We start from the raw sequence: 24,096 nt of genomic DNA on the forward strand, positions 1-24,096 counted from the left end.
CCTAACTGCTCAGGTGCAGCCTGGGAGGGCACGGGGCAGTAGAAAATAATTAGGATTGCCTGAGGCTCTGGGTGAAGCGGGCCTGGGTCTGGTCCTTGACACCTGAGCACCGGGAGGACCGGGCACCCCACGGGAAGCAGAGGGGTCCCTGGGCCGAGGGGATGAGATCCGGGGGTGTCCCGGCCTGAGGGGAACAGGATATCTGGGGCTATCCCGGGCCGAGGGGATGGAGATCCGGCAGTGTCCTGCCCTGGCCGGAGGAGACGGGGGATCCGAGGGAGTCCCGGCCTGAGGGGAACGGGAGATCTGGGGGTGTCCCAGCTGAGGGGACGGGGGATAGGCAAGAGTCCCGGCCTGAGGGGACGCGGAGTCCCGGGAGGTCGCGGGGGCTCTAGGCCGAGGGGACGAGTGATCCAGAGGTGTCTGGGCCTGAGGGGATGGAGATGCAAGGATGTCCCGGCCTGAGGGGACCGGGGATCCGGGGGAGTCCCGGGGTGAGGGGATGCGGTGTCCCGGGAGGTCCCGGGAGTGTCCCGGCCTGAGAGAATGGAGATGCGGCTGTCCCGGCCTGAGGGGACGTGGTGTCCCGGGAGCTCCCCGGGGCTCCCTCCCTGAGGGGATGTGGATCCATGCGGGTCCCGAGTTAAGGGAGGCGAGCTCTCGGCGGGTCCCGCGCCGCACCGGCCGCCGCTCCCCTCACGGCGCCGCCATTGCCCCGCACCGCCGCTCTCGCTCCGCCAGGGGGCAGCGCCGCGCCCCGCGCGCCATGTCGGACAAGATGGCGGCGGCCGCGGCCTGTCCGCAGCCACAGCCGGGTCCCAGCCCCGGCCCCGGCCCCGGCCCCGGTCCCGGCCCGCCCGCGGCCGAGGCGGAGCGCGGGGGCCCGCGCGGCGGCGCGGCGGACGGGGAGGCTGAGGCGGAGGAGTTCGGGTGCCCGGCGCACTGCTCCGACCTGGCCTGGCGGCAGAACGAGCAGCGCCGCCATGGCCTGTACTGCGACATCACGCTGGCTTTCGGCGGCGCGGGCATGGCCCGCGAGTACCGGGCGCACCGGTCCGTCCTGGCCGCTGCCACCGAGTACTTCACGCCGCTGCTCTCGGGCGGGTTCGCGGAGTCGCGCTCGGGCCGCGTGGAGCTGCAGAAGTGGAGCTCGGAGGGCGGCCCCGACCCCGACACGGTGGAGGCCGTTATCGGTTTCATGTACACCGGCACCATCCGCGTGAGCCCCGGCAACGTCCATGAGGTGCTGGAGATGGCGGACAGGTAAGTGCGGCCGGGGCGGGGGCCGCGGCGTCAGAGCTGGTTTGGGTTGGCAATAGAAGTTCATATCGGTGCACACCCTGCCATGGACCGGGACACCTTCCACTATCGCATGTTGCTCCAAGCCCCATCCAGCCTGGCCCTGAACACCTCCAGGGATGTATAACTCCCTTGTTTGTCCTGCAGGTTTCTGCTGACACGGTTGAAAGACTTCTGTGGAGAGTTTCTGAAGAAGAAACTGAACCTCTCCAACTGTGTGGCGGTTCACAGCTTGGCCCACATGTATTCCCTGAATCAGCTGGCCCTCAAAGCGCAGGATATGATCAGGAGAAACTTCCACAAAGTCATCCAAGATGAGGAGTTCTACACTTTGCCATTTCACCTTGTCCGGGACTGGTTGTCAGACTCAGAGATCACGGTGGATTCTGAAGAAATCCTCTTTGAGACTGTTTTGAAGTGGGTTCAGAAAAATCCTGAAGAAAGAGAGAGGTACTTTGAAGATCTCTTTAAGCTGCTAAGATTGTCTCAGATGAAACCCACGTACCTGACTCGCCACGTCAAATCTGAGCGGCTGGTGCTGTGCAACGAGGCCTGTGTGAAGCTGGTGTCGGAGGCCGTGGAGAGCCATGCCCTGCGCTCTGAGAACCTGCAGTCTGGCAACCTGCAGCATTCCGCCTGTCCCGCCGCGCTGCTGCCGCGCTTTGGCCAGAACATGGACGTCATCATGGTCATCGGCGGCGTGTCCGAGGGCGGCGACTACCTGAGCGAGTGCGTGGGCTACTTCATCGATGAGGACAGGTGGGTCAACCTGCCTCACATCCACAACCACCTGGATGGACATGCTGTGGCCGTGACAGAGTCCTACGTGTATGTGGCTGGCTCCATGGAACCGGGGTTTGCCAAGACTGTGGAAAGGTACAATCCAAACAGAAATATCTGGGAGCAAGTTTCAAACCTAATCACCAGGAAGCATTCCTTTGGCCTTACTGAAGTGAAAGGCAACTTGTACAGTATTGGTGGACACGGCAATTTCAGTCCAGGCTTTAAAGATGTGGCCATTTATAATCCTGAGCAGGACAAATGGCTGAACCTGGAGTCGGCGCCAAAGATCCTGCGGGATGTCAAAGCTGTGTCCGTGGAGGACCGGTTTGTGTACGTGGCCGCCCGCACCCCGGTTGACAGCGACAGCGAGGACGGGCTGAGGGCTGTTATTATCAGATACGATGCTGAAACCAGGCAGTGGCAGGACGTGGAGTCCCTGCCCCTCATCGACAACTACTGCTCTTTCCAGATGTCTGTTGCCAACACCAACTTCTACCACACCGCATCGTGCTGCCCCAAGAGTTACCCCATAGACAATGAGGAGGCCAAGGGAAAGATCTCCAGCAGGGCCTCGGATGAAATCCTGGAATCCTTGCCCCCCGAGGTCCTGAGCATTGAAGGAGCAGCTATTTGTTACTACAAAGATGATGTGTTTATCATCGGGGGGTGGAAGAACAGCGATGACATTGACAAGCAGTACAGGAAGGAGGCCTATCGCTACTGCGCCGAGCGGAAGCGATGGATGCTCCTGCCCCCAATGCCACAGCCCCGCTGCAGGGCCACTGCCTGCCACGTGAGAATCCCCTTCAGGTGCCTGCAGGGAACACAGAGGTACCCCATGCCACAAAATCTCATGTGGCAAAAAGATAGAATAAGGCAAATGCAGGAAAGGCAGATGCAGGAAAGGCAGATGCAGGAGATGCACCGATACTCCCTGAGCTTACGGAGGATCCCACGCTCCCAGATCGAGTGCTAGTGTCTGCAGTATCACACCTGATGAGCCTAGGAAATAAACCTGTTTGTTAGGCTTGATGTGTCTTTGTAAGACATGAGGGTGTGGATTGGATTTGATGCGTAAAACCGGCATCTGTTGTATACTGGAAATTCAGAAGCTCAGAAGTTGAGGGTGGGTAGGGATTGAGACACTCCATGAATTTAACAGTATTCCTTAATGATGCCCAGGGAAAAGCTGTAGCCTGTATCGGGCTGTGAAATGTCTCCGGGAGCATTAAGCCTGTTACTTCACTCCTCAGATCTTTGGTTCCAAGGGTTTCTGTAGATTTAGTCTCTAACAGTTCTGCTTGGAAAATCAAAGATCTCTGTCTTAATAATTTAGTGGTTACATTTGTGTGTGCTTGAAAGCACCTGTTTCATTTGCACTTATCTCTTGACATTCCTTTGATTCTCTCCTCAGTGACTAAACTTCACAGGATTGGTGTTGGTGTACTTGGCTTTCCCAAGCTGGAGGCAAGTGCAATAGTTCTGTATGAAACAAAAGCACAATCTTTCTTTATGAATTTACTTCAGGATGTTTCTACGTGTATTAAATATTTTGTATTTGTGTATTATAGAGAGGCTGCAGAGTTTGTTTATAAATGGATGATTGGTTGGACACAAGACACTTGCTAAAAGAGAGCTTGGAGTAGTGGATTTTTTTTTTCAGGTGTATTTGCAGATTTGAGTCTGTCTCAAACTTAAGAACTTGGGTCAATAGCCTGAGTGAAGGAGTGACAACCAGCAATGAGGCACCCACCCACACTGGTTGTTGAGTTCTGTCAGAGTGGATCAGTGAGAGTGGGATTATTTCACGGGAATGTAGTGACACCTGAGCTACCTGTAGGTCTCTTCTCAGATGTTGCACATGTTTTAATTCTAGTAAAAAGTGATGGAAGAGTCCCTGCTGTTCCCAGCCTGTCTCTGACAATCAGAAGCCTTTGCCCTCCTGCTGTCCCAGGGGACTCCCAGCAGCTGTGCTGCAGCTCTGTGCCAAGCTGGCACGGGTGCTCCTGCAGGGGGGAGAGCTGGGCTTTCAGTCTCCAAGTATCTGAATTTCCCCACTTGTTGTGGGGGTGAGATTTAAGCTCATTTAAACACCTTGTGGTATTTTGAGGTCACTGTAGATGCAAGTGCCCAGATTGGCTCTGGACTGCTTCCTGCAGCACTCCCAGGGAACAGAAGGTGGGATAGTCCCTTTGGAGTATCCCTGCCTCTCAGTTACCTGTCCCACTGAGCACTCCTTCCCAGTCCAAGAAGGACCCTTTCATTTGACAACAGTTTCAGTGCATACTTCCTACCTCGTTTTCTCCCCATCCTTCCCTTTTGAATGTTCCAGGTTTTTCCATGCAGTGTAACTCAGGATCTTAGGGAAGGGAATGGGAGGAGTAACCTGGGTATTACAAAATTTATGTAGACAAACCTTTCTGGAAAATCTGTTACTGCTCTTGGTTCATTGATGATTTGCTGGTGGTTTTGATGTGGGTGACTTCTTTGCAAAGAGCTTTTAACCAGTTTGGGGTTTGTTTTGGGGTTCATTGTTTTGCTTCCTGAGCTGCTCATTCTCCTTTTCCAGTTCAACAGGCAGCCCAGATCATATCTGAAACTCGGGGTAAGTCTTTCCACCACTCAGTGTGTAAAGGTTTCTCTCATGTGTACGTCCTGTAATGCTCCACTTTATGGTTCATGGGCCACTTTGATATCAACAACTTGTCTGTGAGAGAGTCTCCAGCCTTAGTTAAAAAAACTACCACACTTGAAATTCTGAACAGTTTGTCTCTGTTTATTCCTCTGTTGTAACCATTTTGTATTTTCTTTGCCTGTTTGGTTCTTGGGGCAGGTGAAGTCTATGCTACTGGCTTCATGCAAGAGGAAATAGGTGAGTTTAAGGTGATGTTTGCAGGTGACTGTTCCCAAGCAGCTGCTGCAGGCTTGTAAGATGAGGATTGATCCGTGGAGTCTGACTCATGGACTCTTGCAGGTCTGGCTGGAGTAGGTGCAGAATTGCTGCTCCTGCAGCAGTTTGTGATAAAGTGTGCAAACTGAATCCATCAATGTAACAGCAATTTGTGGGAGCTGATTTTAAGATTCTTTCCCAGACTTTGCACCAAAGCAATGGAGAGGAGTTCATGTCCTCCACTCTGCTGAAGCAGCTGGAGGGATTTAACAAGTAGTTGGGGAGTGGTAGGTCACCACCACAGCTCTTTCCAAGCTCTTCTGTAATCTGTCATAAAATACAGAGAATTTGTAGGGAGAAACACCAAGATGGTTCTTTGAGTTGGAATAGGAGCTGAATATTTAATGCGTGGCACTGTGCAACAAAGAGGTGAGAACAAACATGGCAGTCTTGCTTTTTGTAAGCAGAATTGCTATTGCACTTCCCAGGAGGACTTTGGGCTGACGGACAAGCTGTGGCGTTACTAAAAGCACTCCAGTGAGAGGCAGTGTGAGCCCAGCCCCATCCCTGGCCAGGTAACCCGTGTGTGCCAGCTGCATGCCGTGTGTGCTGTGCTGTCCCTCCATGGGCTCTGGGGGGGCCTGGCAGCAGCACAGAGCCCCAGAGCTCTTCATGTTTGCTCTGCCAGTTCTGCAGTAGTTGTAAGCAGTTGGAGTTTTTTAGCCTTGAATCCCAGAGGACCAGTGGCATTTATATGGTCTGTGACTGATGGGTTGAATGATCCGTTGCATCACATGAGGTGGTGGGAGAATTGCATTCATGGCTCTGGCTGCAGTTCAGCCCACAATCCTGTGTATCCATAACAATTCCTTGTGCCCTTGACCACCATAGATTTGTTTATCAAATGATCCCATAAACAAAAGCCTGGGAATTCTTCCCGTGTGTTTCTAGAGGCTGGTCAGCTGCCAACAGGATCCCAGTGTGTGCTCAGTAAGGGTGAGAAGGCTGACTGCTGGCTCACTGAGGGAAAAGGACACTGGGGGCAGTTTTCCTCCTCCTTAGGACAATCAGCTCTACACCTGTCCTGATACCTGCCACCAAACATACATGGCTTTCTGCTCAAAGTACCAGTGGCACCTGCTGGTGGTCACTGTAGTAACTTCTAGGGGCCATACGTGTACAAAATAATTTAGAACTTCTTGGATACTCCATTAGTAGCCAGGGGCTGTGTATGTTTTTAATGACTCCCTTGCACACAGTGGGAGACCACTCCAGAGATGATGCAAACAGCCCAGTGTTACATGTGCTGTGAACAACTACCCAGCATTCTGCTTGACTATTGCAATGGTATTTCTATCCGTTACAGTAAATATTAAAATCCAAACTCTTGGCTCATCTTGTGTGTTGTGGAATGCCCTGGTGGCTAACAACAAACCCAGTACCAAGGAATTAGAACTTTTTATGTTGTTCTTAATACAGCCCCGTAACAGGATGTTATAACATCCAATGGGCTTTGAAAAGCAAGCATAAAGAAAGTTGTTTGTGGCTTGTATTTACAGTTCTGTCCAGCTTAGGCTGGGGAACAAGCCATCTCCCATTTGACAGTCCGGGTGGAATTTGATAAAACAGGTGCTCTTGAGGATCTAACCCTGTTACTAATATGAATGTAGAGTGTGGAACTAACGAGCTGTTTGATGATCATTAATAGTCAGATTCTCCTCGTGGGTCCATGTCACTGTGGGTTGCAGCAGCTCTGCTCTCTTGGCATATTAACAGAGGGACAGCAGTTTCCAGGGGAGCAGCACTCCTGTCCTTACCTGTGAGGTAAAGTAGTGTGTGTCATAGGCCCTTTGAAACAGATCCTGCTGTCCTGTTCTTGACCTTAAACACACTGTACTAAAGTTTATTGTAAGAGGTGAATTAATGAAAATAAACCTTTTATTTCTTTAGCATTTTGTTGTGCTTTTGATTTTTTAAGTTGATGTATAGGGTGTGGCTAATACATTGGGTAGTGCTGTTAAGTGAAAATTTGAAATCCTTATGATCCTTTTGGCCTGTTAAAATTGTTTGTATTTCAGAACAAGAGAACATACTCCCTTGCTGCCATGGCGACTTTATTACCTAAAGAGAACTATTTACACAGGCATCCAGTGATGGGATGCTCAGAAGACTTTATTAGATACGCAGAACTATTTACACAAGCATCCAGTGATGGCTGATCACAACACTCCTAGCTAAGGGGAACTATTTACAACGGCGAGCTCCGAGTTGAACTGGTGAACAAGATGTCCATGGAGGAGCTGTGCTGGTAGTAGTGTTGCCTGGCGATGTATTCCATGACGTTGGAGAGCCCTGGCACCACGCAGCAGCTGACGGCACTGCGGGTGATGCCCATGCTGTGGGCGTCGTACCACTCGTTGGTGTCCTCCTCGTAGCACTCGGTGGCAACGGTGGTGCTGAACCCATTAAAGCCCCCGACCACGAACAACAGGCCGTCCATCACCTCAATGCCAAAGTTGCTGCGTGGGTTTAGCATGGAGGGCACGGCGTGCCAGGCGTTGGTGATGGGGTTGTACGCTTCCACGCTCTGGAGCCGGCTGTTCCCATCAAACCCTCCAACCTGTGAATGCCAAAGGGACAGAGCTTGAAAGGGGCCTTTCCTCAGCCAGGTCCTGGCACTCACAGTGAGATGGGAACTGCTCCAGCCTCCATGGCTGCAGTCAGAGCGTGGAGAGCATCAGATCTCTGAACATGGCTCCCTGCTCTCTGAGGAGCTTTCCTAAGCACTTCATACAACTGTTAATTTTGACAGTTCTCCAGAGGTTGGATGCAGTCCATGGAGAGGATAAACAATGGATGAACAGGCCCAAGCCCCTGCTGTGTGCTGCTGATGCTCTTGGCATGGCAGAAATTATGTTCTTTGCTGCAGCTGCTTAAACATTGCCAAACACCATTTTCCTACTCAAAAGCGTGTGATGGGTGATAACATTCTTGGGAAGTGCATCAACCGTTCTGGCTCTGACTTCCCTAAACCTCATGTAAACACTTGGCCACCCTGGAGGTCTGGGAACTGCAGGCACCCAAAGGGCTGCAGTGCTGGGTGGTGTTGGCCCTTACCGCGTACACGTGGTTCCCGTACGCCATCACCCCAACTCCGCTCCTCCTGCTGCTCATTGGGGCGATCAGGGACCACTGGTTTGTGGTGGGGTCAAACGTTTCAGCTGAGCTGAGGCACTGATCGCCATCAAACCCACCACAGATGTACACCTGGGGACAGGAGAGGTGGGAAACTGTGAATGGGGTGGTTAGACCCTTGGTAAGGAAACATGTTGAAGAGAAAATGGATGGTGTAGCAGGATTTTGGGGGTGTTTTGTTTTAGAATGGGAATGGTCTTGTAGCAGCAGTGCAAAGAGTTGATGCCAACAAGATTTCAGCTCTTGATTTTCCAAGCTGCATGAAGCAGACAGGCCTGGTATTGCACCTATGGCTAGGAAGAGGGCTGTCAGACACCAGGTGGGCAGCACTTCTGGAAGAATTTTTGTACTCCTGGTCACATCTGTGCCACACCAGGCAGGCTGCTTTATATCTGTAGCTCCAGCATGTAATGAATTGTTATGAATTTAAGTGTTACTAATTTAGCAAGGATTTATGTGAACTTTCTTCATGCTGCAGCCCCAGCTGCTCTTAGTTGGGGTTAATTTACCTTTCCATTCAGCGTGGTTGCACTGGCGTCGCTCCTCTGCTCGTGCATGGGGGTGATCAGGGTCCACTGGTTGGTGTCTGGGTCATACCGCTCTGCTGTGTTGAGCCGCATGTACCCATCAAATCCTCCCATGGCATAGATGAAGTTGTCCACAACGGTGACGCTGACGTAGCAGCGCCGTGAGTGCATGGGTGCTACCTGCTGCCACGTCTTCTGGAGCGGATCGAACCGTTTGACGATGTTGAAATAATCTGTGCCATCGAATCCACCGATAACATAGACGTGGCCTTTCAAATAAGCCGAGCCATGATAGGCAACGGGGCTCTCTTGCTCCCAGGGGATGTTCAGCCACTTGTCAGTGCGGCCGTCGTAGGTCTCGATGGCGCTGGTGGCGCCGCCCCCGCTCCAGCCCCCGATGGCAAAGAGGATGGCGTAGGGCAGGCGCGGCCGGGTGAGGGGGTTGGCATTGACTGAGGAACTCTGGCCGTAGGAGTTCAGGTCGTAGATTTCTGACAGGGCACTGATGATGAGATCTTTGCAGTTGGCATTGTCTTTCACGTACTCGTGAGCTTTGACGTTGTTCATGAAGTAGTCGGATTGTAGGAGTGCCAGTCGAACCTGAAACATGCAAGGAGGAGGTTGGAGTACTACCACTGATGGTTTCCCCCTCGGTAGCCTTTGGGGACAGCTCCACAAGCTGCGCTGCACCCACCTTGCTGAGCAAGCAGGCGATGTGCTGCCTCCTGTTCTGCGGGTCATGAGTGATCCACCTCAGCACAGCCTCAAACACGGCTTCTTCTCGCCGCACGTTAAGCTCATCCTTCTCAATAATGTGCGCCAGCTCCTCGGCAGAGAGGTCTAGGAACTCCTCGGACACCTGGGACACCTCCTCGAAGTGATGCAGGATGTACACGCAGGCAGCTGCGCGCAGGTCGGGGCAGTGGTAATAGTCAGTGAGTCTGCAAATGCCAATGCAATTCTCAAAGCACAGCCTGGAACTGAGGAACTCACAGCACAGGCTGACGATGCCCATGACATTGAACTGATCTGCTGCAGCCAGCAAACTCTCAACGTTTTCCTCTGTGATCGGTACTGTCCCGGTGTAGGCGTAATTGATGATGAGACCCATCATTTCAGCTGAAATGCCAGGGATTTGATAGACCATCTTGTCTGCGCTGTCCCAGTTGGTAAACAGAGTCCTGAAAACATGGTGTTGCTGTGTTAAACCCTGCCCCTGGATCCCCTGTGCTCCCCTGCCTCCAGGGCACCAGCTTTGGCACTGGTAGGAGCCATTCTGGGAGGCCCCATGGTTTATTGATTAATGTTTTACTTGCTGGTTGTTTGAAAAAGGAGACACAGCCTCTGGAACATACCAGAGCTGGAGGCAGCAGGGCAGGCGGTTTCACCTGAGAGGAGCAGAGGGGCAGATCCCCCCATTGCCTGCTGCCCATGCTGTGGGGATGAGCCCAGGACAATGGGGGGTTTCTGGGAGCCAGTGCACACAGCCAGGGCATGTTCAGCCTCTCACCCACCAGCACCCCAAGTCCCTCTCCCCAGGGCTGCTCTCATTCATCCCCCAGCACAGATTGATACTGGGGTGGGGTTGCCTCAACCCAGGTGCAGGACCAACACTTGGTATTGAACCCCAGAGAGTCACAGGGTGTGGGGAAGGCAAAGCTGCCCTGTGGCAACTGGGCCAGGCTCCAGGCCTGTGCTGTGTCTGGGGCTCCTCCGACCCCACTGCCAAGAGCCACTGATATGTGGATTAACCCTGGTGTTCAGGGAGGTGTGAGGACTATGGGAAATCACTTGATGAGAGGCTCAGTGCAGGTGGAATTCCTGGAGAAGTGCTGAGGCAGGGTGACCTCAATCAGGGAATACTGTTGCCCCCATCCCCTTGTGTTTCGACTACTGACCTGAAGTAGATACTGCAGCAAGAGAGGATGAGCTTGTGTGCCTTGAATTCCACCCCATCTACACTGATGATCACATCACAGAATCTCCCTTCCAGGCGGAGTTCATTGGAGATGCTGCAACTCCTATCACTCATCTTCCTCTCCATGTTGGAGGATGAAGGTTTGGTAGGTGCCAAGCTATCCCCCACGTTGGAGCCAGAGGCAGTGGACCTTGCTGAGGTGTGTGGAGCACTCTGGTGTTGTCCCCAAACATCCAGCACTGAGCCCCCTTGCTGGTTCTTGGATTGTGCCCCATAATGACATCACAGTTGCAGGGGTGACCCAGGCCCAGCATTCTGTGGTTGCCCCCAGCCTTTGCTTCCCTACAGCCTGGGTTATGCTGTGTCCCAGACCAGCACTGTGCTGCTTGGAGCAAAACCAGCCATGTGATTGATCCCCTGGCAACTCTCCAGCAATATTTCACTGGGGTGTAACAGCCCCCAAACGTGAGCATGAACCACTGCTGAAGTGTCTTGTGCTGCCTGGCCCAGGAGGAAGCTGAGGTACAGTCCAGCTCATGTCAGTGCTGTCACACACGCTGTCCCTGCTGCTTCGTCACTAACCTTGTGCCAAAGGAGGTTTGGGCTGTATACTGGAAATGCTGGCAATTTTTTTTCCCAAATGGGCTGCCGAGGGGAGTAGTGGCGGATCCTCATCCCTGGAGGGGTTTAAAAGTCTTGTGGATGTGGCACTTAGGGACATTGGTTAGTGGTGGCCTTGGCAATGCTGGGGGATGGCTCTTTGAGGGCTTCTCCCCCCGCCAGTGTTCCGTGGCTCGGTACTCTCAGTGTGCCCGGGGCTGCGGAGTGGGCTAGCGACTTTTTTTTTCTTTTTTTTCTTTGGTTTTTTTTTTTTAAATATATCTTTCGGCTCGTCGCGAGGGAAACGCCATCGCCGGTCGGAGCTGCTGCGGACGCGGGGCGGAGCGCGGGAGGATTCACCGGCCGCAGCAACCACGGAACGCTCCCAGAGCCCGGCTCGGCCTCCTCAGCACGGCCCGGACCTTCCCGACCCCGGCCCGCCCCAGGAGCCCGACCCGGCCCGGGTCCCAGAGCACGGCCCAGCCCCTGGAGCCCGGCCCTGCCTCCCCTCAGCACGGCCTGGCCTCCCCAGAGCTCGGCCCTCCCCTCAGCTTGGCCCGGCCCGGCCCTGCCCTCAGCCCGGCCCGGCCCTGCCCTCAGCCCGGCCCTGTTTCTATTCCACTCAGCCCGGCCCTGCCCTCAGCCCGGCCCTGTTTCTATTCCACTCAGCCCGGCCCTCCCCTCAGCCCGGCCCTGTTTCCCCTCCCCTCAGCCCGGCCCTCCCCTCAGCCCGGCCCTGTTTCTATTCCCCTCAGCCCGGCCCTGCCCTCAGCCCGGCCCTGTTTCTATTCCCCTCAGCCCGGCCCTCCCCTCAGCCCGGCCATGCCTCCCCTCAGCCCGGCCCTGTTTCCCCTCCCCTCAGCCCGGCCCTGTTTCCCCTCCCCTCAGCCCGGCCCTGTTTCCCCTCCCCTCCCCTCAGCCCGGCCCGGCCCCGTTCCGGTCCCGCCCCGCGGCTGCGCGGCCGGGCCGGCGGAGCGGCGAGATGGTGAGCGGGGCTGCACGGACGGGCAGAGGGGCTGGAGGGTCTCGGTGCCCCCGGAGCTGGGGGCGGCACCGAGCGGGATCTCTGCCTGCAGGTGCCCGAGCTGGAGAAAGCTACGGTCCGGATCCGGCAGCCCGAGCGTGTGCGGGGCATCATCCGGTCTCTGCGGGAGCAGGGGGTGGCCAGACTGCAGGTACCGGTCCCGCTTTGGGGGGAACCGCCCGGTGCATCGGCCGTGCTCTGTCCTTCGCCCCTTCCTCATCCCCCGGCCCCGGCCCGGCTTCTCCCGGCCCTGCGGGCAGCGAGGGTGCAGCTGGAGGGGGAGAAGCCCCAGAGGAGAGGGAGCACGGGGCTGGTGGCTGCCTCTGGACGGACCTTTTGGCTCCCAGTTGTGAAGCATTAACTGTGCTCCAGTCCCCAAGCCCCGCTCCGCCCAGCAGGATGAAGCCATTCGGTGCTGATAAGAGCTCTGGGGTGGGAGGGTGAGGACATCGTCTGCCTCGCTGCTGCTAGGAGCGGCCACGTCGCTGCCGGTCTGTGCTCAGGGAAGGCTAGTGGTGCTGGGTGCCCGTTCTCACAGGCAGCACCTTGGGCTCACTCTGGCCAGTGCAGAATGCACTGGGTCACACGCAGATTTGGTTTTCTCCCCTCTTCCAGGTCATTTCTGACTTTGACATGACCCTGAGCAGGTTTGGTTGCAATGGCAGGCGCTGCCCCACGTCTCACAGTGAGTGCAAGGCGTTGTTTTTACTGTTGCTGGTTCTGTTTGGTTTCTGTTTGTGTTTGATGTGTTTCCTGTCATCCCCTGCCCTCCTCTGCCAAGCCTGGCTGCTCTGTCCTGCCCTCCCCCATGCAGGTCTGAGCCTCACTGCCTGGTGCCAGCTGCCCACTGCCCACTGCAGGAGCCAGGAGCCAGCTCCTGGGCTGGCTGCCTTCATCCCACTGCCCAGGGGCACCGAGGCTGCTGTCTGCCCAAGCCAGGCCCTGTCATCGGGGCTTGCTGCATTGGGACCCCACAGCGAGCGTGTGCTCAGATCACAGTGTCACCATGGCTTATATTGGGAAGAGCCAGCACTGAGATGCAGGGGAGTTGCTGTAGAAAGTCTGTTTATGATTCTGTGCTGCATCATTGGTGTTTTATTCTCTTTGCAGATATCCTTGATACCAGCCGTGTTATCAGCGAGGATGGCAAGAAGAAGGTGGGTGCTGTGTGTGAGGCACTGCCTTGGCTCGGTGGCTGTTGTACCTGTCACCTGCCAGGAGGTCACACTGGCTGGTGTGGCAGCTCTCCCAGCTGTGGTGGCTGCCAGGATGGAGTGAGAAAGTGTCCAGGCTGTGTTTCAGCCAGCAGTGACAGAGGAGACGTTAAAAAGGGAACTCGAATTTGCATGTGCAGCTGTGGGTGTTTCAGTTTGATAAGAGGAGGAAGCGAAGGGCTGTCTGTACCTGCAGCACTTGGAGTGAGGTGAGGGCCAGCCAGGCTGCTGAGAGTTCCGGGTATGCTCAGAGGGAAGCTGCTCAGTGACAAGGTTTTGGTTGTGTTTCAGAAGAGTAATCATTTGGAGAACTTCAGAAATGCCGGTTTTGTTTAGTCTGTTTAGACCTGATGTTTACTTTGTTCTTTTTCCCTCGGTGTGATACTCCAGCTGAAGGATCTGCTCCACTATTACTATCCCATTGAAATAGATCCCAACCGAACCCTGGAAGAGAAACGTCCCCTCATGGTGGAGTGGTGAGTGCTGTTTGTGGTGATCTTGACCTTGTCCTCACAACCTCTTGTCCCCGAGGACTACAGGACACAAGGCTTGAATCATCCCTGGGCTTGGCAGTGATCCCACAAGGTTTTGTTGTTGTTTCTGACTGGTGAGGGCCTCTGTCTGGGAGCTCTGTCACTGCTGCCTTTCCCACATCAAATACAGGTGGACCAAGGCTCATGAGCTGCTGGTGCAGCAGAAGATCCACAAGGATGACATAGCCCAGATCGTCAGAGAGTCAGAAGCCATGCTCAGGTACGGGCACAGGATGTGGTGTTGAGGATTGGGCACAGGGATGTGATGCTGAGGCACAGGCCTGGGGATGTGATACTGAGGTTTGGGCATGGAGATGTGATGCTGAGCTGCAGCTTGGCAGCCCACAGCCCTTCTCTCCTGCCCATGTAGCCAGGACTCTGTGCTGTCACCACCCTGCAGCGTGACCAGTGCCAGCCTTCCTTGCTGGCTTCCTGGGGCAGAGTTCTAAAGAAGTCAGAACATGAGCCACAGCCTGAGCTTGCTCCTTGGCTGCTCCCTTCCTGCTCTGAAACCACTACCCCTCTCTTAGGGCTTGCAAGGAGCAGCTGAGGGGCTGGTGCTGGGCACAGCTCCCCATTTGCAGGGCAGGATGCAGAGGCTACATGCAGCTCTCTACTTCCAGCAGAGCTGTGTTCCTTGCACTGGTACTGCCAAGCCTTATGCAGGCCCTTGGCTCAGCAGCAGATTTCACCCACAGCACAAAAATGTTGTGCTAGAACTTGCTGCTAAAGCTGGCTCTAAGGCTGGCTTGGGGAGCTGGGCTCTGCCAGATTGCTGCCAAGCACAGGGAGGAGATGGCTTTTCATGAGCCCAGGTTCCACTTGTGCATGGAATTGTGTCCTGGCAGACTGGGGCTGTCACAGGTTGTTCTGATCACCCTCCCAGCCAGTCTGACCAGATCTTGCACGTGGTTCCTGGCAGTGCCCTGTGTGTGGGCAGGCTGTTCCCTGTGCCCCTGCTGAGCAGCTGATGTGCTCAGGAGATGCCAAGCAAAAGACTGGAGTGCTCTGTGTTCCCACAAGCACCTGCCCAGCTGCTGCACCCAGAACTCGGGCTCTGCACAGGGAAGGCCATGGCAATGCTGTGCCACAGAGAGCTCGTGCTGTTGGCAGGGCTCACGTGTGTGTTTCTGTTTGGGAAGTGCTGGGCAGGAACAGGAGCTGGGCTGAGCGTGCTGCCAGCACAGGGCTCCAGGCTGCTACTGGGAGCTGATAACACAGCCCTGTGCAATGGACACTCCTGCTCTAGGGATGGCTTCAAGGAGTTCTTTGATCAGCTGCACAAGAACAATGTCCCCTTGTTCATCTTCTCTGCTGGTGTTGGTGATATCCTGGAAGAGATTATCCGTCAGGCCAACGTCTTCTACTCCAATGTCAACGTGGTGTCCAACTACATGGACTTCAATGATGATGTGAGTTCTTGCACTGCATCTGTGTGGTGAGGGGAGTGGTGTGGGGCTGGGACTGAGGACTGGGATGTGATTGACAGTGACACCATCAGGTTAAGAGCTGTCTGCCTGTCTGTCCTGTGTGCTCAGGGAGTCCTCACACACTTCAAGGGACCCCTCATCCACACCTACAACAAGAACAACAGCGTGCTGCAGGGCACAGGGTACTTCCAGCAGCTGAGCACAAGGACAAGCATCATCCTGCTGGGGGACTCCATGGGTGACCTGACGATGGCAGACGGTGTTCCCAGCGTGGAGAACATCCTCAAGATTGGCTTTCTCAATGACAAGGTGGGTGAGATGAGCAGTTTAGTGCTTTTCCTACCAGCCTTCACAGCGGGCTGCCCCAGTGATTTGGGCATGTAAGAGATTTGTATGAGCTCCTGTGGGGTGTGTGGAGGGACCTGGGAGTGTCTGCTGTGTCTGGGAAATGGTCAGGGTAGTTACTGACCCCCTTTTGGGTGGTGAGGGCTGTGGGTGGAGCATCCTCACCCTCAGCTGTTGGTTGTTCACGGTCCTGGCAGGTGGAGGAGCGGAGGGGGAAGTACCTGGATTCCTATGACATCGTGCTGGAGAGTGACGAGACGCTGGACGTGGTGAACGGGATCCTGCGCTACATCCTGGCTGAGACATGAGCTGGGGACAAGGTGTCCCAGCTGCAGCACACAGCAGGCACTGGGCAGGGAATGCCCCACCTGGGACAGAGCTGGAGGGGACTGCTGGTACTGGCTGGGCTCCATCCCAACCTCACTAATGCCCTCAGCCAGCCCTGGAGCAGGAGAGGTGAGATGGAGGAAGTTTCTCCTTTCCCTTTTCCCCAACTCTGCCTGGCTCTGCAGTTTCCCACCAGGAGTGACTCTATCCTGCTCAGACTTCATCCCACTGGTAATTCACTCTTGCCACCTCCTGAGGCCACAACAAACCATTCCATGTTTCAGACAGAGATGTTCTGCACTTGCTTCAGCAGCTGAGGGTGGAATGGAGATAGTTTACTGTGGGCTGAGGACAGACCTGGTTTAAATGTGTCACTGTGTTCCTGGCTAAGAAAACAAGTCTCTCTCTCGTCCTGTGTCCTGTGAGCTTCAAAGCTCCTGGGTTGACTCTGGTGCCAGTGCAGCTGCTGGGCTGGTGTGGCCCTGCTGGCCATCACATCACCCAGCCCCATATTCCCCATGTAAACCAGCAGCTCTCTGGCCTCATGTCTCAGCTCATCTGTCGTCCTTGCACCAGCACAGCTCTTATTGTGGAAAAAAAACTTTTTCCAGCCGTCCCTGAATGCCTCAGAGCTCAGCTGCTGCTGCTGCCCAAAGTCAGAAGTAAGTTTATCTGCCAGGGATCAGAGGAGGAGGGGTGGGGGTGGGGGAGAAGAGGCCAATGGCAGAATTTTGAGTTTTAAGCAATGTTTTACCTGACCATGTTTGTGTACTAAATTTCTGGGCTGATCCTGGTCTCTCAGAGCAGGAATAGGAAAAGACCATTTTATTGCTGTATATCCTGTGGTTATGAGGGACTTTGGGAAGAGCAGATTTGTTCTCTGCTTTGGAATAAAAACATAATTGGCTAAAGCTGGATCACAAGTGGTTTGTACCCAGCACCAAGGAGCTGGAGCTGCTGTGTTCCCTGGGCTGGCACTGGCAGCTGCCTCTGCTCCCCAGCTCCCCATCCCACCAGAGCCCCCCTGCCCTCACTGGGTGCTGGAGAGGAAGCCCTGGTGGCTTTGGTGGAGGGTCCCAGGTGGGAATTTTGGTTCCTCCTGCCAGACCCAGTGGATGCTGGAGCCTGGAATCCCCCTGGGCACTGTGGGTCCCTGTGCTGCTACCCCAACACACGGGAATGTTTCATGGCAAAATAACCAAATACAGTCAAACTCCTTGGAAACCTGAAGGAATTATTTATTTGGTGTGAGGCAGAGTTCCCGTTTGAGGGGTTTGCTCTGCTCTGCTGTGCTCCTGTGTTTCTTCTATCCCTGCTGAGGACAGACTGCAGAGGTTTTGGGAGCTGGCAGGTGCCAGAGCTGTGCTGGTCCCAGCAGGATGACCTGAGCACTCTAAGGCTGTGACCTGCATTTAGGCATTGAAACTAAATGGGTCTGATTTGTCTCAATCACTGGGGGCTGGGAGGTGAGGGGGGGGGACAATGCTGCTCCCTGAGGGCTGGAGGATGAGGGTTTGTTTCCCATCTCCCAGCTGATGAGGGGTTTGCCAGGTCCCACAGTTCCAGGGGGCCCAGACTTTTGGAACAGCAAAAGTATTGGGGTTTCACCCTGGTAACCTGAGCCCCCTTTTAGCCTCTTGTTCTAGGGAGGATGTCAGCAGGGGTAGAGCAGGGACCAGGACAAAAGCCTTCTCTTTCTTCTTGCTAAAGAATTTTAAGTGTACATATAAAAAACCCAATCCCCAACCCTAAACTACAAAATGCTGTGGTGGAGGTGAGAGGAAACCCCCTACATCCTGCCTGTCCCCCGAAGCAGCACAGACAGGTCAGGGGGCTGGAGCTGGCCCTGCAGTCACTGGTGGAGGATGAAGGGCTTTAGGGAGGGGACATCTTCTTGTCTGGGTTTATTAGCTGGGGGCTGAGTTTTCCTGCTCAGGAGAACACATCAAAATACCCTCAGTTAATAAAAATCAAAACCTGGCTCCCTGGAGGACTGGGGAGGAGCAGGGGCAGATTCCCATGGTGGGAGACCAGCCATGACATGGCAAGGACGAGTCCTGTCTCCAGAACAGCAGGGTCTGCTCCTCAGAGCTCCTCATGAATCTTCTCCTGGTCCTCATCTGACTTGAGCTTCAGCTCATCAGGAGTGATCTTCCCATCCTGGTTGCGGTCCTGGTTCCGGAACATGTCAGCAATGACTTTCTCCGGGTCAGAGCTGGGCATGAGGCGGCCTTTCCCCTCTGCCACCTGGGTCTTGATGAAGGTGGAGAACTGGAGAGGGAAGAGATGCTGTTGGCTCTGTGCAGCCAGCACTGGGCAGGGCAGGGAGACCACAGCAGGGACTGGAGCAGAGGCTGCTCTTGGTGACAGTGCCCACACCCAGCAGCAATGGTTTGGCTGGGCTGCTCTTCAGCTCTGCAGGCTCCCGTGTGCCCAGGGGCAGCAGTGGCCTTCAAGTGCTGCTGCCCAGGGTGTGCCCCCATTTTCTCCTGCACCCCACCATTTGGGACCCACTCACCTCTTCAGCAGGGATCCCCCCATCCTTGTCGAGGTCCATCTGCTCATAAAGGTTGGCTGGTGGCTCCCCGTGCCAGATGAAGAGATAGCCCTCAGGAACCCCCTCCTCCATGGAGATCAGCTCCACCTCGAAGCGGAGCACGGCGCTGCCAGGCACCCCCCGGGCTGGAAACACAGCAAAGGCTCCAGCACCACGGGGAGCAAGGCAAAGCCCCAGCCCTGAGCCCCACAGCCCTGGCAGGGAGAGGGGTGATGGAGCCCAGCAAGGCTGAACCACCCACTTTGCATTGCCCACATCAGCCACCAGTCCCCTACCTCCACTCTCCCCGTGGCCCAGGTGTGGGGGCACGATGAGCACCCGTCTCTCCCCTGCACACATGTCCAGGAGGCCACTGTTCAGCCCCTCGATCACCTTGTTGGCCCCCAGAGTTACCTCCTGGGGCTTCTCGTAGTCGTGGCTGCAGGAGACACAGAGGAAACAGTGCAGATGAGAAAACTCCCTCAGACCTAGTGGGCAGCCCTGAAATCCCAACCCTTCCATCCCACCATGAATCCCACATCCTCCATCCTGGTGTGCCATGAAGTTCCACACCCTCCATGCCACAGCCACATCCATCCCACTGTGTCCCTTGAACCCTCCTGCCTGCTGCCCCGTCCTGCTGCCCTGTGGCCGCTGCTCCAGCACTGCAGAGGGGATGGTCCCAGTGCCTGCCCACCCCCAGCTCAGTGCCAGCCAGGGTTTGGCCCCAGGAAGGACGGGAATGCTCGGGGCACGCACGAGGAGAAGAGCCGGGTGCCGTCCAGCAAGGAGCAGTTGTAGTGGTAGCGGACAAAGTCGCGGTCGCGGGTGGTGACGTTGCAGCCCTCGGGCCGGAACACGGTCTCAATCTCCACCGGGTCCGCAGGGTTGTGGAAGTCGATGACGTGGACGTCAAAGATAAGCACGGCTGAACCGGGAATTTTATCTCCTGGAAGAGGGGGATGAGGAGAGCTGCTGGAGCACTGCAGGGCCAGTGAAGCGTTTCCTTGCTTCTTCCCACACCCCCCGATGTGCCCGTCCCTCTGCACATTTACCTGCGCCGTTCTCCCCGTAAGCCAGGTGTGGGGGGATGACCACTCGCCGCTGCTCTCCCATGCAGACCCCCTGCAGCCCCTGATCCATGCCAGGGATGATGTAGCCCTTCCCAATGTAGGTGTTGTAGGTTTGATTGCGGGAGTAACTGCAGCAAGAGAACCCTCAGCACCATCAGTGTCCCTACACCCCAACCCACACCCCTTCTCCCAGCCTCTCCTGCACCCCCAGGAACCAAACCTTGCTCCAAGAGATGCAACAAACAGATATTGTCCTTTTTAGCCTATTTCATGCCCATTGTCCCTCTCCAGCCTTTCCTTCCAGCCGTGGGGCAGGAGAGGGCAGCAGGGGCTCTCCCCATGGCACCACTTCCACACCTGGAATCAAAGAGTGTCCCATCCATGAGTGTCCCGTTGTAGTGGTAGCGCACGAAGTCCCCGGTCACAGCCCGGCGTTTGCAGGTCTCTGGTACCTCCAGGTGCTCCAGAAAGACACCATCCTTGGGATTGTGGAAATCCACCAGCAGCACGCTGAACACCAGCGATGCCTGCGGTGGGATCACGGTCCCTGGGAGAGAGGACATGGGTCAGCCTGAAGGAGGGTCCTTCCACACCAGGGGCTCTGCTCAGAGCTGGGAGGGAAGGGGCTGGCACGACGGGGTGGTGCCTGGCTCACCATAGCCCTTCTCCCCATAGGCCAGGAACGGGGGGATGATGATGCTCCTCTTCTCCCCAGCACACATGCCCAGCAGCCCCTGGTCCATGCCCTTGATCAGCCACCCAGTGCCCACGTAGGTGTCATAGGTGCTGCCCTTGCTGTAGCTGGTGGTGGAGAATGAGGGTGGGGATGGCTCTGGGGCCACACCATCATCCCCAGCCAGAGCAGGGCTGTGCCAGAGGCTGGTTTGGGGGGGGTCATGGAGCTGCACCAGCCCTGCTGGTGAGCAGGGAGCGAGTACAGGGTGAGGCTGCTCCAACTCTGTGCCCAGCCTGGTGTCCTTGGGCCCCAGCCACCTCAGTGGCCCAGTATCAAGGCAGAGGGTGTATCCCAGCCACACAGGGTGCATCCCAGTGCCCATACCTGGAGTCAAAGGGGGTCCCATCCAGCAGTGTGCCGTTGTAGTGGTACCGCACAAAGTCTGAGTTCTCCACCGTGCGGTTGCAGCGCTCGGGTTTGGACAGGGTGGTGATCTGCAGCTTGTCGTTCTTGTTCCAGATGTCCAGCATGACAACATCGAAGTACAGAGTGGCATCTGGGGGGATCAGCCCCGCTAAAGGGGCAGCAGCAAGGACAGAGCACCTTAAGTGGGATCAACACTGAGCCCAGACCAGCCATGGGTTCTGTTCCCTGAAGCCTCCCCTGAACCCACCACCACTCAGGGCTGCTGGAGACCCATGCCAGGCCCTGGGCAAGCAGCACAGTCCAGCTGTGGGTCGTTCCCCTCATTCCCAGGGAAGCCTCACTTCAGCACCACTCACCCTGGCCATAGATTCACCCTTAGGCTGCATCTGCCAGGGGTCACTGGAGCCCTGTCCCTGCTAACCCCAGCCCTGGGGGTTTTCTCCCTCAGCCCCCCGTGCCAGGGCCCCTTACCCACGCCGATGCTGCCGTAGCCCAGGTGGGGCGGCACGATGAGGTGGCGCCGCTCGTTCACGCACATGCCCTGCAGCCCCCGGTCCATGCCCGTGATCAGCCGCCCAACGCCCACCACGCCGGCCACCGTGGCCCCTCGGTCATAGCTGGGGCAAAGGGACACACCCATCAGAGGTGAGAAAAAGGATGAAGCTCCCAAAGCTGCCAGTGCTGGTGGGGCAGAGCTGAAGGACAGGGCTGTCCCCTTCCATAGCTCTAAAACAGGATCTCAGTGGGCTCAATCCCATGCTGCTGGATGACAGCTGGCTCCTGGGGCACTGGTCAGGATTTCAGCCTGACCCTGCACCCCCAGAAGCCATCCACACCCTCTCAGATCTCACTCACTGAGCTGGGCTGGAGGCCGGCAGCTCTGGGGCTTCCTGCTGCTTCCAAATCATTTTGTATATGGCACACTGGAGTTTTACACAGTGATGAGGAAAGACAACGTCCCAGCCTCATTTTTAAACTGCAAATTTGGTTTTATTTTTAAACCTTAAAATACTCCAAGAAACTACCAGGGCAGCAGATGACCTCCTGGCAGAGAATTCTTTTAGCAGTGAGTGTCCCCAGGCTCCCACTACAGTTACTTGCTCCCCCATTGATCCTTACAAGAAAGATAAAACACATCCAACTCTGAAACCTTTGCTATCCAGAGCTCCAAAGAAAACCACCTGCCTGGAAAATTTTTACTGCTACATGGTGCTGGGGCTGAGACCCAGCAGAACTCCAGTTGTTTCTGTGTCCCCAGTTCTCCTCCCTGCTCATGGAGCTGCAAACCAGGGGCTGCTCCAACTCTGATTCCCAGCCAGCATGAGCAGAGCAGGGGATGCAGAGGCCAAGGAACACTGAGCCCAGCAGAGCAAAGCCTCTGGGATAATGAAGGGTTTCACCACTGCCACGTCTCAAAGTGCTTTAAGCATTTTCCTGCCTGTGCAGCACATGCAGATACGTGTTCCTGAGTGCAGAGCATGCTAATCAGGGCCAAACCCTGCCTGTGCCCTGGACGGGCTGTCCCACTGCTCTGTGGAGCTGAAGGGGGGTGCAGGCCCCCTGAAGGGCTGGCAGCTTCTGTGGGACCTGGTGGGGCAGAAAGGGGCTGGGTTGGGGGGCTCCATCTCAGGCTGACACGGGTCCAGGGCTCCCTGTGCTACCCCAAAACCCCTCCCTGGTTCAAACCCGGAGGGGTTGGGCGCTGTCCGCCACAGGCAGCTGCCTGCTCTGCCCCGGGGCTGGGGGACACATGCGGGGTCCCCAGAGCCCCCTCCCTGCCCCGGCATGCGGGCTGGGGGCTGGGGGCGGCATGCAGGGTCCCGCCGCAGCTGCCCCCCGCATGCAGCCGGCACAGAGCCGCGGGCGATACCTGGAGTCAAACTTTTTGCCATCTTTAAAGGTCCCATTGTAGTGGTAGCGAATGAAATCCCCCATCTGCGCCTCCCTCAGGCAGATTTTGGGAATATAGTATCTGTCTATCACCACGTCTTCTAAGGGGCCGGGGTCGCCCAGCGCCGGGGCCCCCAGGACGCCCAGGAGGAGGAGGAGGAGGAGGAGGAGGAGGCAGCGGCTGCCCGGGGCCACGGCCATGGCGCTGGGGCTGCGGCGGCGGAAGGGCCCGGCGGGGAAAGAGGAGGGCGGGGGGTTCAGGACGCCCCTTTCCTGCCTTCGCTTTCCCTTCCCTTCCCCTCCGCCCGCCCAGCCCGGCCCGCCTGGAATTTCTGTAGACGTGTCCGGGCCCCGCCGCGCTCCCCCCGCCGAGCGCTGACACCGCGGCATAGAGCGATCCCCGGCGGGAGGGAGGGGTTCTTCTTTTCCCCTCTTTTGTTTTTCCTCTTACTTTTTTCCCCTACTTTTTAAATTTCTCTTCTTCTCCTTTTCTTCTTTTTTTACTCTCCTCTTTTTTTTTTTTTTTTTCCCTCTCTTATTATTTACTCTCTCTTTTTTTATTTTTTTTTATTTTTTTATTTTTATTTTTTTTTCCTTCTTTTTCTTGGCCAATTCCTCTTCCGAAGGAAAAGCTGACGGAGGCATTGGGGAGCGGCTGTGTGGTTGCAGGCCCGGCCCGGCCCCAGGTCCTAGCGCTGCTGTGCCTCTTCCTCCTCCTCTTCTTCCCTCAGCCGCTGCCAGTTCATTGCACCCGGCCCACGATGCTGCTGCTCAGTCCCAGCAGTTTGGAATAAAAGGAATTAAGTGTTTTAATAAGCCGTCTGCTGCTGGCAGAACCTTTACTGAATGGCAATGATTAAAAATGTGAGATTCTCCCAGCAGTCCTTCCCAAACACAGCCTTAAACTCTCACGGAGGTGTTGCAAGAAACAGGTCCCGAGTGCCAGGTGGGAAACGCAACAGGCTGTGAACACAAACCCAAATCCCAGCCCAGCTCCTCTGAGGAGAACAGCTGCAGCAAAGCACCGTCAGCTCCCCCAGCTCAGCCCCGGGTGCTCTGCAGCCCCCAACAGACCACAGCGGGGCCGAGCACCTTCAGCACAGCTGGGAGCAGCCTGGGGAGGACGTGTGGCTCTCCCGAGGGAGCCAGGGCTGGTGACAGCACGGCCAGCAGCCTCTGCTCCGCAGGGAGAAACCTCAGCAGTGTCCTGGCTCCTGTAACATCCCTCAGTGCCACTGTCCAGCCAGCGACAAAGCGCTGGGTTTGGGCCGGGGCCAGTGCGGCCATGGCGAGGCCTGGCATGGGACAGCTCTGGGTCTGGGATCTGGCACAGCACAGGGCGTGTGGCCTCGGGCTTGGCACCGGCCGGCGGCGGGGACACCTCCGGGCGCCGCCGGCCCGCAGGCTGCG

General features: G+C 56.1%; 4 protein-coding genes across 6 annotated transcripts; 2 read left to right on the forward strand and 2 right to left on the reverse strand.

Moving 5' to 3' along the window:
• The first annotated feature begins 766 nt into the window (after positions 1-766).
• KLHL11 (kelch like family member 11) lies at positions 767-6,924 on the forward strand. Its single transcript, XM_056511835.1, has 2 exons — positions 767-1,263; positions 1,447-6,924. Exons 1-2 carry the CDS (start codon positions 767-769, stop codon positions 3,056-3,058), a joined length of 2,109 nt encoding a protein of 702 aa, XP_056367810.1. The 3' UTR covers positions 3,059-6,924.
• A 65-nt stretch (positions 6,925-6,989) lies between these two features.
• Positions 6,990-11,132, reverse strand: KLHL10 (kelch like family member 10). 3 transcript variants are annotated; one of them, XM_056511843.1, is made up of 6 exons: positions 10,593-11,132; positions 9,688-9,875; positions 9,389-9,597; positions 8,677-9,294; positions 8,090-8,239; positions 6,990-7,592 (listed from the first exon to the last, which is right to left on the reverse strand). In XM_056511843.1, exons 1-6 carry the CDS (start codon positions 10,736-10,738, stop codon positions 7,221-7,223), a joined length of 1,683 nt encoding a protein of 560 aa, XP_056367818.1. In that variant the 5' UTR covers positions 10,739-11,132; the 3' UTR covers positions 6,990-7,220. The 3 variants fall into 3 exon arrangements, with proteins under 3 accessions (XP_056367818.1, XP_056367819.1, XP_056367817.1); XM_056511844.1 differs by lacking the exon at positions 9,688-9,875 and having other exon boundaries at positions 9,389-9,635; XM_056511842.1 differs by having other exon boundaries at positions 9,389-9,875.
• Positions 11,133-11,519: 387 nt separating this feature from the next.
• On the forward strand, positions 11,520-16,996 carry NT5C3B (5'-nucleotidase, cytosolic IIIB). Its single transcript, XM_056511881.1, has 9 exons — positions 11,520-12,197; positions 12,289-12,387; positions 12,852-12,921; positions 13,347-13,393; positions 13,841-13,926; positions 14,114-14,203; positions 15,233-15,395; positions 15,522-15,722; positions 15,956-16,996. Exons 1-9 carry the CDS (start codon positions 12,195-12,197, stop codon positions 16,064-16,066), a joined length of 870 nt encoding a protein of 289 aa, XP_056367856.1. The 5' UTR covers positions 11,520-12,194; the 3' UTR covers positions 16,067-16,996.
• Positions 16,997-17,302: 306 nt separating this feature from the next.
• FKBP10 (FKBP prolyl isomerase 10) lies at positions 17,303-23,107 on the reverse strand. The gene is made up of 10 exons (XM_056511840.1): positions 22,667-23,107; positions 21,268-21,413; positions 20,755-20,944; positions 20,350-20,495; positions 20,052-20,241; positions 19,677-19,822; positions 19,381-19,570; positions 18,918-19,060; positions 18,604-18,767; positions 17,303-18,356 (listed from the first exon to the last, which is right to left on the reverse strand). The coding sequence occupies exons 1-10, from the start codon at positions 23,074-23,076 to the stop codon at positions 18,171-18,173; spliced, it is 1,911 nt and encodes a 636-aa protein (XP_056367815.1). The 5' UTR covers positions 23,077-23,107; the 3' UTR covers positions 17,303-18,170.
• Between the last annotated feature and the right edge of the window lie 989 nt (positions 23,108-24,096).

This window comes from Oenanthe melanoleuca, chromosome 27 (genome assembly GCF_029582105.1).
Source record: "Oenanthe melanoleuca isolate GR-GAL-2019-014 chromosome 27, OMel1.0, whole genome shotgun sequence".
NCBI classification, from domain to species: domain Eukaryota; kingdom Metazoa; phylum Chordata; class Aves; order Passeriformes; family Muscicapidae; genus Oenanthe; species Oenanthe melanoleuca.